Genomic DNA, 19,920 nt, shown 5'->3' on the forward strand with positions numbered 1-19,920 from the left:
CCAGACGGTGTTGTCTTTTACAAGAACTGTTGCTAGAGACCCTGAAACCGTGATATATTATATGTTAGAAGCAAACAGCACATTACTGTATTATTGTCAATAGAACAAAACACAATAGAAACAGCACTTTGAATTACAGTGAATAGTTTTTTCTCTCTAACGAATTACAATAAATCTGTACTGTTTGTTATTGTTCATTATATTTAAAGCCATTTTATTCGAGAACTAGAAAATGGGCTTTATATGTTTGTTAACTGTGAAGGCATTCTTGATTATAGAACTTTATTTCTCTGCTAGTTAGTGTCAGGATTGACAATCCTGTCAATATGTGACCCTGGACCACAAAACCAGTCATAAGTAGCACGGGTATATTTGTCGCAATAGCCAAAAATACATTGTATGGGTCAAAACCATCGATTTTTCTTTTATGCCAAAAATCATTAGGATATTAAGTAAAGATCTTCCATGAAGATATTTTGTAAATTTCCTACCGTAAATATATCAAAGCGTAATTTTTGATAAGTAATATGCATTGCTAAGGACTTTTGGACAGCTTTAAAGGCGATTTTCTCAATATTTTGATTTTTTTGCACCCTCAGATTCCAGATTTTCAAATAGTTGTATCTCTGCCAAATATTGTCCTATCCTAACAAATTTTGAAAAATGTACCCTTATGACTGGTTTTGTGGTCCAGGGTCACATTTTTTTTACCAGCTTAAGTTGAGTTTGTTTAGTATTATTATTATTATTATTATTCAGACATTATTATTGTACTTCCATTTTCTCCATATATATATATCACTGTATATGGGGTCAACACTTTCAGATACAAAAGAAATTTCAAATATTTCATATTAATATTGACAAATCAAGCATTCACCTGAATTTCAGCTCATTATGTCAGTCAGAAAATCTTGCAGTACGACATAATAACCGTATTTTTAATTTCACACATGCATTAAATGCAGGAGCCACTTTGTTTTACTAGATACTAACACAGTCTACCTAAAATGTGGGAAAATATCTAAAAATCCCACTGACTTTGATAGTCCAATATCATAAATGTTTTCAAAAATCATTAGGGTATTAACTAAAGATCATGTTGATGTTCCATGAAGATATTTTGTAAATTTCCTACCGTAAATATATCAAAACTACATTTTTGATTAGTAATATCATATGCATTGCTAAGAACCTAATTTAAAGGCGATTTTCTCAATATTTTGATTTTTTTTTTTTTTTTTGCACCCTCAGATTCCAGATTTTCAAATAGTTGTATCTTGGCCAAATATTGTCCTATTATAACAAACCATACACCAATGGTAAGCTTATTCATTCAGCTTTCAGGTTATGTATCTTTTTCTTAATCAATTTTTTTTTTTAAATGACCCTTGTGACTGGTTTTGTGGTCCATGGTCACATACGAGTTATTATCTGAGGAAAGTTGCTTTTAGGAGTACAGACTGTCAATTTGTGATTACGAGATAATAAAATGAAATGGTACATTTATGTTACGAAGATTTTTAGCAAACATCTCCGATTCATTTCTGCTTCATTAATCTGCTATTTGAAAAACTAATGGCTGGTAAAGTAGGACAAGTGCTTTGCCAGTCTCGAAATTCACTTTTAAATGTGGTATATGGTGTCAAATGGTGACTTTTGGGTCATATAAAGAAATACTTCTCCGTAATCCACCCTCGGCTCTTATATTAGATTAGTTATTATTTCTGACTTTCGATACAAACAAGGATAAAATAGCGCGCGCGTTTCAAGCCTGTGATATTAGTATTCGCGCTCAGGCTACCCGTCTCCGGAGTCACGTGTCTGATCAGCTGTTCTGCGGCACATCCGCCTGACTCGCACTGGAGTGTTTACATGCAGACGGCACGGGGCAGAATGGGCAGACCCGCGTGAAGCATTGCAGGTAAAATATCAACTCATTTCCCCTTACTGCATTGAAACTGCCGTTCGCGATAGTCGGAGTGCTTGTCAAAAATGAATGCAGCGATGTTAAGAGTGTGAAGTGTTGTGCAATGATTCATATCGGAAGTGTGGAGCTGCCAGCCTCGTAAGGCCTTTAGACTCAACATCTCCATCAATAAATCCAACTTTATTGACCGCTTTTACACAAACAGTAGGCGTCAGGGACATGCATATGAGAAATTATAACTATCACTTTGAAATTTGCCTTTGATATTTGGGCTGTTGGGATGCCTGTAAGTTTCAAACTATTTAATTTGGTTATGCAGTTGATGTCTTTCCACATTATGAGATCATTGTCCCATTTTTATTTTCACTTCTAGTTAGGGATTCTTACATCTTGGTTCTCATATCTGAAAGCTGTAGAATAATATGCATAGAGTATGAGACATTCCCCCTAAAATTCAGAATAATGTGTGACTGATATTGGTTTTCAATGGTTGGTTCTTAAATTTTTGTTTGGTCTCCAGTTCTAAAAAAAATGGTTACAGCTTTGCTGATAGGCGATAATTATTATGCAGTGACTTGTAACCAATATGATGGCTGATATTATAAATCTATATCTATACTGTAATGTCTGTTCAAACAAATCTAATGCATCAAACATTTGTAACTTATAATAGAGAACATGGATAAAAGTATTTTCAAACTCCTGATATTAAGCTTTGATATGATCTATTTTCAATATTGGACAAATCAGATGCTGATAATTGACATTTTATATAAATTGAATGAAATATATTTATAATTATTATTATTTTTAAATAAAAGTTATGTAATTTAACAAGTAACTAAAATGGGAATTTTAGTGATGCCCTTTCTGAGAATCTATTGAGGATTTGATATTTCATGATTCCTCTTTTTCCTTTCATATTTTTGCTTAATAAGTTTTATGTAACATTATAATGTAGTTGTGAAGTAGGACAGCATGATCTTTGGAGGAGTATATGATTCTCTTTGGACCTGAGGCCGCATAGTCTGAACAACAGAAAAAGACTTACCATGGCATCACAAGACCAGCTTGCTGACTGTTTTCACACTTGCACACACACACACACACACACACATACACGCACACACACTTGGTGACGTTTGAGTTAAACGCCTGTCATGCTGCAGTATCTAATGCATACAAACCATGTCAGATTACAATTAGCTCACAGCATTTGGTTAATTCTTGTTTGAATAAATTTGTACTCTTAGTCCTGTAATATTTGAAAGGTTTCAGGTTATCATTGTTTGTGAATACATGCATATTACAGAACCAGAACATGTGCACATTCTTTTCTTAATTTAGTTCTGCCCTAATATTATGACCAAGCATATTCTGCACTAATGATAACGTAGGGTTTTTGAGTTCACCCAGTTGCTCGTAGAATTCCTACAAGCTACTGTCATGTGATTGGTGCAGGAGCTCTGTTCTGTAAAGGGCTGATGAAGTGAAGGCATGCGAGTGTGTTTAAACAGATTTAAGCCTGGTTTGCTTCTGTGACCCTCCTTATTGGTGTGTGCTGCACCCACGGGCGTTTTGATGTAATGAGCTGGGTTTTGTCTGATGGAACTCCTTAAACGTTTGGTGGATTATTTTGTGATCCTAAAATTCACAAAATACTGTTCAAAATAATTTTGTATTTACTAGTCTACAGTAACTTCCCTTTAGCGGTTCTATGTATGCAAATTACTTTTTTTCCTAGTTACAGTTACTGTAGTGAGTTGTGTTTGTTACGTTTCTTAATTTTGGTTTAGCACAGGTTTCTCACAGTAGTGTTTTTTCGGTTCCTCATTACTTTATCTCAAATACACACACAGTATTTAAGGATTGCATGTAGTCTTAGTCTTTTTCAATCCTAATGTATTAAAATGGAGACAATGCCATGTTAATCTTAGCTAAATCAAAATTATATACAAAAATATATTCAGCCCTAATTCTAATCAAGCTTTTCTCCTTGACTATGCATGTATATAAGCACATACAGACACGCATGCAGTGATAAATATTTATGCATGTTGTGTGTGTGTGTGTGTGTGTGCCCGCGTGCGCATATGTGAATATCTAATGAAATATGCAAAGATTCATTTGTCAGCGCTGCCATTAGCCTGCAGCTGTGCCAGTAAATGCTGTAGTTGCAATGTTAGAAACAAACTGAACATTAAGGCAATATTTTTATGCCACACCAACCCAACATCTAATTACAGAGAGCTACTGTATTTTTATTTATATTTTTACTCGTTTTACTTAATAATCTTTTTGGTGAATGTCTTAGTTGAATTCCTTTGTGTGAGGCTGCTGAGGTATCTTGCAGGTCCAGTTCATTATTGTTGTGTTTAGCATATTTTAATTATTATCCATGTGTCTGGCTTGACTTAATCATACCTCTAGTGGTCCCTGAGGCTTTATGCTAATTTCCAGCACTGTACTTCACTGCAGATGATCCTGGGATTTCCCACTGTACCACAGCTAATGCATAAATCTAATTGAGCTGGGCCAAGGAGGTCTATAATACACGGAGAAAGCTATCTGTTAGCTTATGCCATTTGAAATCTGCCACTTATGATTTATTAACATTTTTATTTTGACAGAAAACAAACGTTTGAATCAGTGGAGAGGGATGCTATTATTACTATTAATAATAATAATAATAATTATATAGTTATTTTATATTATGTTATATAATTGTTACTTTTTATTTGATTATTTAATAATAATAATAATAATAATAGTTCTTTTTATATTATGTATTTATATTTATGCAATTGTTATTACTTTATTAGCCTATATTTGATTTTGATTAATAATAATAATAATAATAATACAGTTGTTTTTATATTATTTAATTGTTTATGTAATTTATATAATTAAATAATAACTTTTTTTTATTTGATTTATTTTATTTTGTTTCTTTGTACCATCCCACCCCCACAACGGCAATTTCCTAGGCAGCTTTTCTTCATATATAATCTAATATAACACAGTTATATATAATGCATGAGTTGCACAGGCTGTCTTTTGGTGTACTGAGATGTTAGATCAGTGTTTATTAGTTCATCTGCATAATTGATAAAGGACGTTTGCTGGAGGTTGTGTGTGTTCAGAACCAAATGCAACCTCATTAAAAACAACAGAATGGATTTAGGTTTAAAAATAGAAGAAAGAAATCCAGACAAGCCTGTTTTTCCACTTTTTAGAGCCTAATGCTGTCACATCAGCGCTGTCTGGCTCTGGATTGTCGGAGCTGGGATATTTTTGGTTTATAAATGTCTGGGAGTCACTTCCAAACAGCGCTTGGCACCACCAGTGTGTTTGCTCACGCGCCCTCAGTGCTGCAGAACAATTATACCAAATATACAACAGATCAAATGAGCGCCATTTGTTTGCCTCTTTGTTTGAGTCAAGACTGTGTTTTAATTCACTGCACATCGGTCAAATGTTAGCACGGCTGGTTATTCTGGTAAATGAATACAAGTGTTGCTGGTATAATGATCCTGAGGTGATGGTACAGTTGTATACACAGTCCAATTAAACATTATTTAAAGAACTGAGTTGCTGGCACTCTTCATTCATGTTGCTGTCATGAATTTAGAAATTCACAGTTTGGCTGTGAAATACATTTACATTCTGTGCCAGAACTAGCAGCTAAACTTGGATTTAATTGCAAATGGTTTCGACTAAAATGAAACAATGTAATTAATCCAAACAAACACAATCTGTTCAGTGTATACTAACCAGACATGATACAAGCTGCTGTGTCTCTGGTGTATTGATTTGGGTTTTGTCCTAACCAGTTCAGAAAAGTTGATGATGAAGACATTTTGCTATTTCTACCTTTTTTTCCGTTGTACTATTCTACATTTGTTCGTTTTCAATGTTAAAGGGATAGCTCACCCAAAAAGGGTTGTTTCCAAACCTGTATGCATTTCTTTCTTCTGTGGAATATAAATGAAGATATTTTGAGAAATGTTGGTAAGCAAACAGTTTCTGTTGCCATTGATTTCCATTATATTTTGTCCATACTATAAAAGTCAATAGAACCTGAAACAGTTTGGTTATAAACATTCTTCAAAATACATTCTTTTATGTTCCATAGAAGAAGAAAAGTCATGCCGTTTGGACTGATATGAGGGGGAGTAAATGATGACAGAATTTTAATTTTTGAGTGGACTGTCCCTTTAAAATACTTCATGCTATCCAATGGTTTAATATGCAAAGTCAACTATAAGTAAACCATTAGTATTGTCAGTTTAGGCTCTGTCGGTTTATTCATTTGTTTTGCTCTGCTGTTTGTCAGATTGATGGTTAGTGGACTGTGGTCTCCACTGTGATCAGGCCTATGAGGAGAACCAGTCTAACAGTGAGTATCCACACAATACCTGATGTAGTTCCTGTTTTGTACTGTAGTGTTGATCGTGGCTTCAGTGGTGAATGTTGATATCACAGTCTTTAGCTCTTCCTCTGGTTTTGCAGGACATGCAGCACCCAAACTTCGAAACACAACACCCGCTGCAGCAGGACGAGCAGGAGATGGGTTACGACCCTCTACAGAACTATTACAACAGGAACAGAGACCGTAAGATCACTAATAGATCTACATTAAAATTTGAGACCTAACAATGTGAAGAATAGGACTGCATATTTTGTATTGCATTTATTTTGCTAAGTACTGTGATTGTATTTTGACTATTGCTATTAACTCATATATATTGTAAGAACAAAAAAAAGCTCTCATGATCAAAATGATGTGAAAAAACTAGACTTGTAAGTAATTTAGTTCTATTTTCCTAAAAGCTCTTCTGCCAGTAGAAACTAATGTCGTTCACACAGAATCAAAGTCAGGCTTAAACAGAGTAAAAAAGGGAACAGTTTCCATTGCACTCACTGTTTACCTGTACTTGATTGTGAATCATTATTCTTTTGTTATATTCTGTTGTATTTTCTTCACTTTCACCTGGCATTCATTTTTAAAGTGAGTACTAAAACATGGTAATCTAGTTGAAAATGATCAAGGCATGTTTTCTCTAAATGAAGTCAGGAATATTTAATTAATCATTTGTGAACTAATATAATATAAATACATAGTAATTACCAGACTTATTTTACTTACACTACTGTTCAAAAGAGTAGGGTACGTTTTTGAAAAAAGTATCTTATGCTCAGCAAGGCTGCATTTATTTGATCAAAATTACAGTTAAAAACAGTAATACTGTAAAATATTACTACAATTTAAAACAACCGTTTTTCATTTTAATATGTTTAATATGTTTTCAAATTCTATTTCAAATGATCTAATTTACTGATTTGGTGCTCTGTGGGATTCTTTGATGAATAGAACGTTGAAAAGAACCGCATTTAAAATTTAAAATAGACACCCTTTGTCACATTATACTGTAAATGTCTTTACTGTCACTTTTGATCAATATAATGCATCCTTGCTGAATGAAAATATGAATTTCTCTAAACAAACATCTTACTGAACCCAAGCTTTTAAACAATAGTGTATATTTACATATGTACATATTATGTTTATTTTTACTAAAATATTTGAAAGTATGAAAAATGCCAGAAGAGGCAAACTTCAGTTTTGAATTGATTCACTTGCATGGACCGCTTGAACTGATTCAGAGTTCTTATGAAATCTAATGTTTATGTTATGTTTAAATCAGTAACACTATTGAAACATCTCTGCCATCATTAAAAGTAGCAAGACAAGGAGGCATTTTGTATTTGATTTGTAATTTCACATTGTTAGAAAAAATACTATGATTGTATTATTAATACACAATATATTGCCTAGTGCTATACTGCACTATGAAAAAGAATAACTTGTTATCTAAAAGATAATTATTCCGAATTCAGTCGTTTCCATGTTTAGGTCACAAACTATGATGTCTTAAGACTCTTAACTGTTTTCGCTTTGTAATTTTGTTTCTTTAATTTCAGGAGGATCATTGGATAGTGCTGTTGAGTCCACGTTTCAATCATACAGGTCATTCATTTTTCCCTAATGTAACAAAGCATCAGAAATCTACTCTGGTTCTCATATGAAACCCACTGCTGTGATGAAGGTGTATCTCTATCTAACTTTCTGTTTGACATGCTCTTTACAGAAAGGAGTGGGATCATTTGTTCCAGAACAGTAACTATCTGGCGCGGATCAGGCGGGCTGGTATTAACGGACGATTACGGAGCAGCCGATTCCGCAGCGTATGCTGGAAGGTAATGGCTACCTGACAGTGGCAGATGACAGGTTTACTGCATGAAAACAGTCTTCTTATTGTTATTGGGGATGAAAGGTTAAGTGTGTGATTTCTGTGCCTAATGGGGCAGAAAAAATTATGAGCTTTGTTTTCGTTGGTTCCAGCTATATCTGGACGTCCTGTCAGAAGATAAGACTCAATGGATCAGTCGAACCAAGGTGCACAGAGCACAGTATGAGAAGATCAAAGAGACGGTATGTGCATGCACACATGTACGTGGCAGTGATCTATGTGTCTTCAGTAGGTTGTGACACTAAATCATGATCGTTTGTTTTGAACTGCAGCATATTACAAACCCTCGCAAAGCTGCTGGCCAGCATGACCTGGTGGTGAACAACCCACTGTCACAGGATGAGGGGGTGAGAGAACAGCCAATGCAGTAAAACCATAAGAATGGCTGGATCTGTCTATTACTGTTTGATTGGCATCTTTTTTTTTCCCTCTGTGTCTCTCTTTAGAGTCTATGGAATAAGTTCTTTCAGGATAAGGAGCTCAGGGTCATGATCAAACAAGATGTTTTACGAACGTAAGTGTGTGAACTACCTGTACAGATACACTACTAGGGCTGTTCGAATTTCGAATATTAGTCGAATTAAAAAAAAAAATCCACATTTGAATGCAAAAACGTTGCATTCGAATTTTAGGTCTGCGTCAGCCGTCAGGCAGCCTTATCAGTGGCGCACGAAATGCGACGACAATGTAAGTGTCATTGCATTTTAATGCTTTTGTTAGCCTATCCAGTTGAACCCACTAGATTCAGCGCTGCTACGTTGTTCATTCAATATATAGCGGAAAATGAGAGCATCAGTGTGGCGAATATGTTGTTTACGGCGAAACAGAAACCAAACCGTTCACACAGAACTCATATTTATCACATTTTCTAGTGGGGCATCTATCAGCGTTGCACTCGCGTCTCACACAAGAGAGCGGCATGTTTAGAAAGCCATGTAAAATTAATGTAAGTTCAACTTTTAAAAAACATGTCTCAAGACTTTATGGCGGTTTTCCCCCATCCCACTGTATCTAATTTTTTTAAATGAAGAAAGTAGCCTACTCTTTGTGATTGGTTTTCGGTCCTTACATGTACGTACATACATGCATGGTGCTGTTTTTTTTTTTCTAATTGTTTAAGCAACTTTATTAATTATAAACATTATTTTAAACATTATGCACTTTTTTTCCAAAGATAGTCGTGTTATTTTATTACGCTTTGAAGAAATGTGCATAATATATTGCTCGATGCGCCCTCTTGTGGCCTCAGGAGAGAAGCCAAAAGCTTTTTTCCCCCTAACTGAAATTATTCCTTTTAAATTCGAATATAATTCGAATTTTGATAATATTTAAGTGGAAAATTCGAATTTAGTTTTTCAGTCATTTTGACAGCCCTATACTCTACCATCCATTCAGTCTTCGGTTTCACATGATCCTTAAGAAATCAGTCTAATATGCTGATTCGGTGCTCAAGAAACTCTAATCAATGTTGAAAACAGCTGTGCTCCTTAATATTTTTGCAGAAACTGTGATGCATCTTTTCAGGATTCTTTGATGAATAGAAAGTACAAAAGAACAGCATTTATTTGAAATAGATTTTTTTTTTTTGCAACAATGTCGATGTCTTTACTATCACTTTTAATAAATTTAATGTGTCTTTGCTGAATAAAAGGGTTAATTTATTTAAAAATAATAAAACCTCTTACTGACCCCAAACTTTTGAATGGTAGTGTATCTTTTTTATTTTTTTTTATTTTTTTTCATACATAATAGAATTTAATTTGGATACTGTTGTATTATATTATACTGAACAAAATTATAAACGCAACACTTTTGTTTTTGCCCCCATTTTTCATGAGCTGAACTCAAAGGTATAAGACTTTTTCTATGTACACAAAAGGCCTATTTCTCTCAAATATTGTTTACAAATCTGTCTAAATCTGTGTTAGTGAGCACTTCTCCTTTGCCGAGATAATCCATCCACCTCACAGGTGTGGCATATCAAGATGCTGATTAGACAGCATGATTATTGCACAGCTGTGCCTTAGGCTGGCCACAATAAAAGGCCACTCTAAAATGTGCAGTTTTATCACACAGCACAATGCCACAGATTTAGCAAGTTTTGAGGGAGCGTGCAATTGGCATGCTGACTGCAGGAATGTCCACCAGAGCTGTTGCCCGTGAATTGAATGTTCATTTCTCTACCATAAGCCGTCTCCAAAGGCGTTTCAGAGAATTTGGCAGTACATCCAACCGGCCTCACAACAGCAGATCACGTGTAACCATACCAGCCCAGGACCTCCACATCCAGCATCTTCACCTCCAAGATCGTCTGAGACCAGCCACCCGGACAGCTGCTGCAACAATCGTCAACAACCTGATCAACTCTATGCGAAGGAGATGTGTTGCACTGCGTGAGGCAAATGGTGGTCACACCAGATACTGACTGGTTTTCGAGCCCCCCAGGACCCCCCAGTACAGTAAAACTGCACATTTTAGAGTGGCCTTTTATTGTGGCCAGCCTAAGGCACACCTGTGCAATAATCATGCTGTCTAATCAGCATCTTGATATGCCACACCGGTGAGGTGGATGGATTATCTCGGCAAAGGAGAAGTGCTCACTAACACAGATTTAGACAGATTTGTGAACAATATTTGAGAGAAATTTGTGGCCTTTTGTGTACATAGAAAAAGTCTTAGATCTTTGAGCTCAGCTCATGAAAAATGGGGGCAAAAACAAAAGTGTTGCGTTTATAATTTTGTTCAGTGTATATTATTATATTATATTATATTTTATTATATTATACGTCTGTTACTCCTTGATTCGCTGCAGGTTTCCAGAGATGCTGTACTTCCAGGAAGAGGATGTCAGGACAAAGCTGACTGATATTCTCTTCTGCTACGCACGAGAGAACGAACGGCTACTCTATAAGCAGGTTTATAAACACTTAATGATTGTGACAAATACTGCCACACCACAACATAACCTGTCAGACTGGCTCAGATGTATCTAATAATAATTTTCCCAAAAGCATTCATCTCTCTACATTATCCTTGTTTTTTTTGCCTCTTCATCCCTCCCTCTCAATCTTTCTACAGGGCATGCATGAGTTACTGGCCCCTATAGTGTTTGTTCTCCACTGTGATCACCAGGCGTTTCAACATGCCAGTGAGACGGCCAATCCCAGGTCTGACCTATTTACCACACAGACAAGACCGTCTGAAGACTTGCTCAAATTAAAGTTTATATTTGTTCTGTGTAGTGTTTTGAATCATTATTAATGGAATTTTCAGTTCTTCTTTATATATTTATGTAAACTGTGTCTTTTGTCATTTGCAGTGAAGAGATGAAAGTCCTTCTGGATCCTAAATTCCATGAGCATGACGCTTAGTGAGTAAATGTCACGTTATCATAACAAATCTTAAACCAAATCGTCGTGTCTCTATTTAAATGCATATAGTTGCTAAACACACTTTGCTCAGTCTGTTTTTTGTTCGTCAATTCTCCCTTAGTGCCATGTTTTCACTGCTCATGGAGACAGCAGAACCCTGGTTCAGCAGTTTTGAACGGGAGGTCAGACAGGTACCAGGAATGATTTTATGTAAAACTTTATATTGTTATGCATCTTGATATATCTACTGCATTGATATTTTGTTAGTGTCAAATTCAAACTTCAATCTTGTCAAGATTACTTATGTTTAAATCTTTTAGGGCAAAGAAGAGATGTTAACCAGCATCCCCTTTGCGAGACCACAGGACTCGGGCCCTTCTGTGGCCATTGTGACCAAAGTCAACCGAATTCAGGACCAGCTAGTAAAGAAGCATGACGTTGAGCTGTACATGCACCTCAACAGACTAGAAATAGCTCCCCAGATTTATGGCATGTGAGTATGAATGAAATATATTACTATTTTTATACTAATTTCATAGAATATTATGGTATATTTTTAAATATATATTATTATTTAAGCATTGTTTCTTGTCATTTCTACGTGTTGAATATAAACCAACCACGTAGGATTAAAGATATGTTAAAACGTAAGTGTTTTTTGTTTTTTTTTTGTCACTTTTCCCCCATCGTTCATGAATTCTCTGTGTGTTTGTGGGCAGTCGCTGGGTTCGACTGCTGTTTGGTCGGGAGTTTCCCCTGCAGGATCTGTTGGTGGTCTGGGATGCTCTTTTCGCAGACAGCATCACTTTGGACCTGGTGGATTACGTGTTTGTCGCTATGCTTCTGTACATCAGAGATGCATGTGAGTTCAATTCTCTCATCTATGCTTCATTCATAACACAAGATATAGACTTCTTAAGGCCTAAATGCACTTTGAGTGTTCACCTTGTAGCTCTATAGATATCAAGCAATGTAAACCCACAAACAGTATGTCAGTAGTGTGTCTAGTCAAATCGCATCACTAACACCTACATAACCAATCCAAACACAGCAAGTAATGGTATGCAGATTAGTTGGTTTATGCCTGCTGGCACTGAACATGTACCTTTACAAAGAGCTCTAAAAGAACTTTATCAGTTTATTTGAATATGCAGTAACTATGGTTCCTGTGTTTTTCATATCATAGTGATCGCTAGTAACTTCCAGACGTGTCTCGGGCTCCTGATGCACTATCCTCCTATCGGAGACATTCACTCTCTGCTGCTGAAAGCACTCTTTCTCAGAGACCCTAAGGTACTGTCATGCACATTTTAACTTTTAATATTATTAAAAAAGTAAATATACTAAAAATACAAATATAATTTATTTTATGAAATGTATTTTTAAAAATATATATTTATTTATAATGTATATTTATAATTATAATATAAGAATATTTATTAAATGTAGTATTTAGTAATGTAATTAGAGTCATAATAATATAATTGTTATAATCTATATATAAGATTATTATTATTATTATTATTAGTTATTCTGGAATTGATTATGTACTTACTATTTGCTATTTTTGTGCTATTTTTGTCATTTGTCTTTTTATATAACTTTAGAATAATCCAAGACCGGTAAACTACCAGTTCCAGCAAAACCTTGATTACTACAAAACCCGTGGAGCCGACTTGGTCAACAAGACTCGGTATCTTGTATTTTTGTGCATTACCTTTTTTTTTATATATATATATATATATATATACACATTTGATGCCACTCTTGTTTAAAGCAGAAATTAAGCATTAATCTAAGGATTAATAATATAATTATTCAAAATGTAATAAACATATATGCACTGTACATTTATAATATTATATTTTTTTATTTTTCTCCAGGGCCAGCACTAAAGCAGCACCTCTCAACATTAATAAAGTATCCAGTTCTCTTCTTAATTTTGGCCGGAAGCTCATCGCACCAATGGGAGGCGGCTCCAGCGGCATCTCGCCAATTAACAATGAGGTGATTTCAGCTCCTCCCCCTCAAGCTCCTGTGCCACGCCCATTGGCCGAGCCTCCATCATGCACCGCCCCCTCAAACACGCAGATGAAATCGCAGCCGTTCCCACAAACGCACCATCAGCACCGGTTGCTGAAGTCTGAAAGTCTGCCGGTGCACCTCAGCAAAGGTGAGCACTCGCATACGCACACCTTTTCGACCCTGTACGCTTATGGATTGTGTTAATTTTACCCGTATACCTCCTGAAGTTATTAATACTTCAGTGTGCATGGATTATGATGTGAATGTGTACATGCATGTGCTCAAGCACAGGTACATGTGACAGAATAGGTGTGTGCTGTAGCCTTACTCTGCTGTCTGTTAGATGTAGGTTCTGGTGGAGCCTCCCAGATATCTCTCCCTGCCCAGATTCACTCTGATACCCCAGGTAACTGCTACCATGACAACATCATCAGCACCAGAGCGTGCATGTGTGATGTATAAATGCATTTTATTTGATCCTGTATTTTTTTTATGCTTTTACTGTGACGTGTCTGCTGTATAATCCATGCATGCATGTCTGTGTTCAAATAAACTTGGTGTAATCGTGTATTTCATAATGAGTCATGCTGCTTTTTGTCACCAGGTTTTTTTCAGTAAGTTTAACCAAAAAGAAAAATTCTGTATTTGTATTACATTAGGCTATTCTAAATTAATTATGTAATAAAATAGTTAACTACCGTTTAAAGGTTTGGGGTCAGTAGGATTTTTTTTGTTTTTGAAAGAAGTCTCTTATGTTCACCAAGACTGCCTTTGTTTGAAAAATTCAGTAAAAACAGTACTGTTGTGAAATAGTATTAGAATTCAAAATATTTGAAAATGTCATTTATTTTTGTAATGGCAAAGCTGAATTTTCAGCAGCCATTACTCCAGTCTTCAGTGTCACATGGTCCTTCAGAAATCTTTCTGATTTGGTGCTCAAGAACCATTATTATTACTATCAGTGTTGAAAAGTGCAGTTGTGCTATTAATATTTTTGTGGAAATCATGATACAACTGTAGTCAGCTCTCTTTGATGAATAGAAAATTTAAAAACACTATTTTATACTATTTTAAATCTTTTTACTGTCACTTTTGATCAAATTAATCCATACTCGTTGAAAAAAGTAAAAGTCATTAAAAGTATTCATTTCTTTAAAAAAATCTTACTGAGCCCAGACTTTTAGATGATAATGTAAATATTCTCTGAACTTTCTGTGAATATGCCTTATTAGTCATCTTCATAGTACAAGTGAGATCCTGCTGTTTTTAAGGTCATGTTTTTTTTAACATATGGTTGATTTACTGCATGCTGTGTGATTGTCTCCAACTCTTTGTGCTATTTATGTAGCTTACTGTATGTTTTGTTGAAATTGTTCTGTTACATTTGATGTTGCTGTCTGAGATTAATTTTTGTGACTGCTCTTTTAATGTCTACCTTACAGGCCACACCTCCAGGATGGTTAGCTCCTCCCCCAGCACTGAGAGTTTGTCTGGTGGGCGGGATCATGCAATGTCTTCCCCTCCTCTGCCGGTGTCCAGGGGCCAAGACTCCAGCACATCATCTCCTCCCCTCTCTGCCACAAAGAAAGACTCTTTCTTTAATATCAGTCGCTCGCGGTCACACAGTAAAACTATAAACAAGAAGGATGCGGTAAGCATGTTTATTTTCAACTGTACCATTTGCATTCCCAGACTCTTGATTTTGTCTATTTTTTTTTATTTTCATAAAGCATATGAATTACTAGGATATCATGTACTAGCTCCTGATTTTGTTGTATTTAATAAGTCCTATATGTATGCTAATTTATGTATATGTATTTTTACACACAGGAGGAGCTGGAGGTCCAGGTGTCGTTCTTACAGGGTCAGATTAATGACCTAGAGGCCATGAGTAAATATTGTGCCAAGATGATGAACATGCACATAGGTGAGTCAGTGAGCCGTCAGTTGTCCTTGCACTAAACAAAGGCTGGTGATGGAATCATAATGATTGTGCTTTGATTGATGGACAGGCAAAATTCAAGATGTGATACTGCAGGAGCATCTGGAGAAGGAAGATGAGGTTCTGGTGTCACTTGCTGGACTAAAACAGGTATGAATCAGGTCTCTGCTTTGCTAAAATAAATTAAATACATTTTTATTATGTTCATTTATTTGTTTATTGGTAAGTACCCATGTAATTAGTACACAGACCCATTCAGGGTGATACAAAATCTATTAGATATTAAATCAAATTTTGTCCATATTGTCCCCAGATTAAGGACATCCTGAAGGGGGCTCTCCGATTCAGCCAGAGCCAGCTGGAGTCAGAGGAAAATGAGGAGATCACCATAGCAGATGATCACTACTGCTCTAGTCAGTATAGCACACTAAAGGACCAGAGTGATCCAGACCATTTGTCTGAAGACACAGCTGATTCTACTATCATACAACAAAAGGATCCACAGCACAACAACCACCAGGAAGGAGACATGGTAGCTGAGAAAGAAGAGGAAGAGCAGGAGGAGGAGAGGGAGGAGGAGAAGGTCTTGACAACTGAGAATATCACCACAATACCAGAGCCACAGGTTAGAGAGGATTACACAAAACTTTTTCCGTGTGAGCTAGTACGCATTCTATAAACGTATTTATAGGTTTTACTTCAGTACACCAGAATTAAAGTTTTCTCTTTTTATATATATATATTGGAGGAAGTTAAGTTAATTTTTTTATGACCGTACAAGATGCATTTTGATAATTTCGTTAAAAAAAAAAAAAATGTAAATACAAATTTAACAGAATAAAAAGTATTTTTTATCAAATAAATTAAAGGGTAGTACAACAAATGATCCATTAATACTTTTTGTTTATTTCATTTGTGTTACAGAATGAGATGTGGGAAAATTCCTTAATTGTTATGGAATAATAATGCATAATAATAATGAATAATGTCTTAATTTACTTTATGCAAAATGGGATTTGTATGGGGTTAGCGTTTGGGCTGTCAATTAATGAAAAATAATTTTGTTTTAGTATTATAAATATACTATTATAGTATTTATGAATATTTTAAATGAGCTTTTATTTTTATATTTTCATTATTTTAATCATTTTATCATTTTTCAACTTTATTTTTAATTCAGTTCAGTTAATTAAGTTGCCAAGGCAACTTACTTTTTGCTTTTTCATCTAATATTTATATTTAATTTCAGTTTTATTTCAGTAGTCTTTTGTTTATTTTAACAGTTTTTTAACAGTTTTATTTAAATTTTAGCACTGGTTTGCATTACACAATATGCTGATAAATTGATTGCATTTATCGATATCTGCCAAATAAAGCCCCCAAATGATAATGCAATTCACCCAAACTTACCATCTTAAATACACCAAATTCATACACAGTTTTTATTTACTTTATATCTCAGGCCACTGAAGGGAGAAACTGGGACGACTACATCTTGGTCTTGCAGGATGGTGAGCCATCTGAGAGTGAGGAGCAAAGCATAACCACCACAGCTCCACTCTTTAAGCACGTACGAGGCCTAAACAAGGTGGATTTTCAAGACCCTCTGATGGGAACCACATCTGGGTCCTCCAGTCCAGATGACGGCAGCACTCACAGCAAGGACTCTGATTTCACTATTGTTAATCCTACTGACCTTTGAACCCGGATTCCCCCTAAATATGACTGGACCCATCTTCAACACTTAAGAAACTCTGCTGGATGTTTGCACATATGAACTCAGGCTGATTGCCTCATGTGCCCCATGCCCCGTAACTGAATCCCTAAACCACATCTTGTTTCTTTAATCCTGGACCTCTGGCTGTGTATTTACGTACATCTTAATTCAAATGTTTTTTTTTTTCTTTTTCCCACAAATATAAGGCCCTATACCATGTATACCATGGATCCTTTGCTCCGTTACCTAAATGTAGTATCCAAAGCCATAAAAAGCAGCCTCAACTCAAATGAGATTCTCCATTCTGTAATTTTCTTTGAAAATGCCCTTACGGCTGAAAGTTGTGGACATCACCTTGACGTTTATGTGGAAAACCTATATTTGTTTTCTCCTAAATCAATATCCTGTGAAATACATTTAACACACTCTGCCTCAGAAAAAAGCTATATTTGCTACAGTTCTCCCTCTATCTCTGTCTTTGTCCTTTTTTTGGAGTACTAATTGTTGTGTGATAAATGCGGGACATTGACAGGTGCTCAATCTAGAAGTAGAGAGCTTTAGTATTAATATGGACTGAGTATCGCTCTCATTCACTCACTCATCTTTACTGATTTTCCATGAACCAGTGCCTGAACAGTTAATCATTTTTGTCTGTATTTTCTTTATTTAAGATTTTAGTTCATAGACCAAAACATAGTCATTTGTTAAATTATGGATTTTTTTTTTCATATTTGTCATTTTTAATTCAATGATATGTGAAACTTTTGTTATAGTATTTCTCTGGTGTCAGTAGCCTCATTTTGTCTTGGTTCCCGTGGTAACTGTGTATTATTTTGCACATGACACGAGGGATGTTTCTAATACTGATATCCTATTAACTCTGGATGAATAAAAAGCATTACTCTTGTCTAATCCAAAGCTTTGTGCATGCTACTCTTTCCTTATATTCTGGTGTTATTTTTAGTCCATTATTTCCCTTTTCTGTGGAGATGATAATTTTCCTCATACTACCTAAATATAGTCAACCAGTGGACAGTAGGTGAGTTGTTTTTGAGGCACATAACCTAAAATTCAGTCCAAATATGTAGCTCATGATTTTCAAACGCGACATCTAGCGGTCAGTTATTGCTATAGCAAGATTGTCTCCTCCTTAACACTAAATTAACTAGCATTTCATCAAATTGATCGTCAAATTCAGACTGTTTTACATTTCCTCATTTAAATAAATCTGATTTGTTTTGCATTTAAAAAGTTAAGCAAAATTTTGACGGCCCATAAATTTCGCAGTATGTTTTTAATGTCATCGAGTACCTGGTGTAACTTTCGTGCGTTACGTTAAATAGATACTTCTAGACTCTACCAAATCTGTCGTCTTATTTTAGAAATAATTACAATGTATAATGTTTGAGCTCTGACCGATTCACGAGTAAAAAATGAATGTTATTCACAGTATTAATAACTTTAAAATTCGCCTTATTTGGTATTTATTTTCCAATTAGGACTGAGAATGGGTGTGGCGCTTTAATGCAACTCCTCAGACCTAAGAGGCACAGACCTAACGAGCCACGCACTTCATTAATTTATTTTGCCATTTTAATTGTTTTAGATATGGTAAGTAACAAAAGTAGTAATAGTATTTGATAACTTAGTCTCTCAGGCACCATCTATAAAGTTCGCTGTTATTAATATCAAGTTCATTGCTGTAAAAGGTTCGCGCGGCAAACTCGCCATCAGAGGAAATCAGACCGTCGGCCATGAGATTATGTACATCTGTCAGGATAGCACAAATGTTCGTCCAATTAACTCATTTTAGCGTAAATGCCCAGATTGCTTAGTGAAGAAACATGAAAGATCGTGTTGGAGATCGATCCGGTTTCGGCCTTGTGTGTGTCGAGCAATTTGAAACTTCTTCATTTAGTATTTCGGCTGACTTTGGGGTGTATTTTTAGGGAATAAGTAACAAAACGTGTGGCCTTACTTCAAATCTAAGATGTATCAGGGCGTTAAGTTACCCCTGTGCCTCATATGTGGGTTATATTCACAGGTAATCGTATTTTGAACCTCAAATGTGTGGCTGTTGGTTGGTTTTTGAGGGCCTATATTGTACTTGCTACGTGTTCATTGTCTTGTTAATAATGTGTGTTGATATAAAGCCGAAAATGTTGTGAAATACATACAGGATATCCAGAAGCACCGTCAGGGCTTTCCGTCCTCTCTGAAGTTGTCTAACGGTTATATTTTACCTGAGGGCAAGATGACGCCCAACACGCTGTTCGTCGGCGGGATTGACATGAAGGTAATGTCGCTGACCATTTTTGTGGCCTTACATGTTCAAACTGGTGCAGTACAATTCTAAACTCTACCTACAACACTATATTGCCAAAAGTATTGGGACACCCCCTTCTAATTAACAGGTTTGACTACTTTAGTAATTTCCATGAGTACAAATCTTAATGTTTAAGCATATAATGATATTCTAGGGAACTGTGTGCTTCTAATTTTATAGCAACAGTTTGAACTGGACCCTTTTCTATTCTAACATGGCAAGTGTATAAGGCAAGGTTCAAAAAGAAATGATTGATTCAGTCAGTGTGGAAGAACTTGACTGGTCTGCAGAAAGC

General features: G+C 35.6%; 2 protein-coding genes across 7 annotated transcripts in view; both read left to right on the plus strand.

The window, feature by feature from the left end:
- Positions 1-1,802: 1,802 nt before the first annotated feature.
- LOC107656654 (TBC1 domain family member 5-like) lies at positions 1,803-18,211 on the plus strand. The gene is made up of 23 exons (XM_016444581.1): positions 1,803-1,924; positions 6,267-6,329; positions 6,443-6,545; positions 7,916-7,961; positions 8,083-8,191; positions 8,337-8,426; positions 8,517-8,591; positions 8,691-8,758; positions 11,057-11,159; positions 11,323-11,411; positions 11,564-11,614; positions 11,737-11,806; positions 11,936-12,108; positions 12,335-12,477; positions 12,802-12,908; positions 13,223-13,308; positions 13,499-13,788; positions 13,984-14,046; positions 15,083-15,291; positions 15,471-15,567; positions 15,653-15,732; positions 15,896-16,207; positions 17,045-18,211. The coding sequence occupies exons 2-23, from the start codon at positions 6,309-6,311 to the stop codon at positions 17,282-17,284; spliced, it is 2,625 nt and encodes an 874-aa protein (XP_016300067.1). The 5' UTR covers positions 1,803-1,924; positions 6,267-6,308; the 3' UTR covers positions 17,285-18,211.
- A 576-nt stretch (positions 18,212-18,787) lies between these two features.
- LOC107656655 (deleted in azoospermia-like) overlaps positions 18,788-19,920 on the plus strand; it is a 6,129-nt gene continuing 4,996 nt past the window's right edge. For 2 of the 6 annotated variants that reach the window (XM_016444583.1, XM_016444582.1), the window contains exons 1-2: positions 18,788-18,910; positions 19,479-19,595. In XM_016444583.1, coding sequence (XP_016300069.1) covers positions 18,824-18,910; positions 19,479-19,595 — 204 coding nt within the window. In that variant the 5' untranslated portion in view covers positions 18,788-18,823. The other 4 variants (XM_016444586.1, XM_016444587.1, XM_016444584.1 and 1 more) reach the window with 3 other exon arrangements.

This window comes from Sinocyclocheilus anshuiensis, unplaced genomic scaffold (assembly GCF_001515605.1).
Source record: "Sinocyclocheilus anshuiensis isolate Anshui unplaced genomic scaffold, SAMN03320099.WGS_v1.1 scaffold2081, whole genome shotgun sequence".
Lineage (NCBI taxonomy): Eukaryota > Metazoa > Chordata > Actinopteri > Cypriniformes > Cyprinidae > Sinocyclocheilus > Sinocyclocheilus anshuiensis.

Coding starts and splice junctions, on each gene's coding strand:
- LOC107656654 (XM_016444581.1), top strand. CDS start 6,309: ATGAGGAGAACCAGTCTAACA. Junction 13,789..13,983: donor GCCGGTGCACCTCAGCAAAG/GTGAGCACTCGC, acceptor GCTGTCTGTTAG/ATGTAGGTTCTGGTGGAGCC. Junction 15,568..15,652: donor GATGATGAACATGCACATAG/GTGAGTCAGTGA, acceptor ATTGATGGACAG/GCAAAATTCAAGATGTGATA.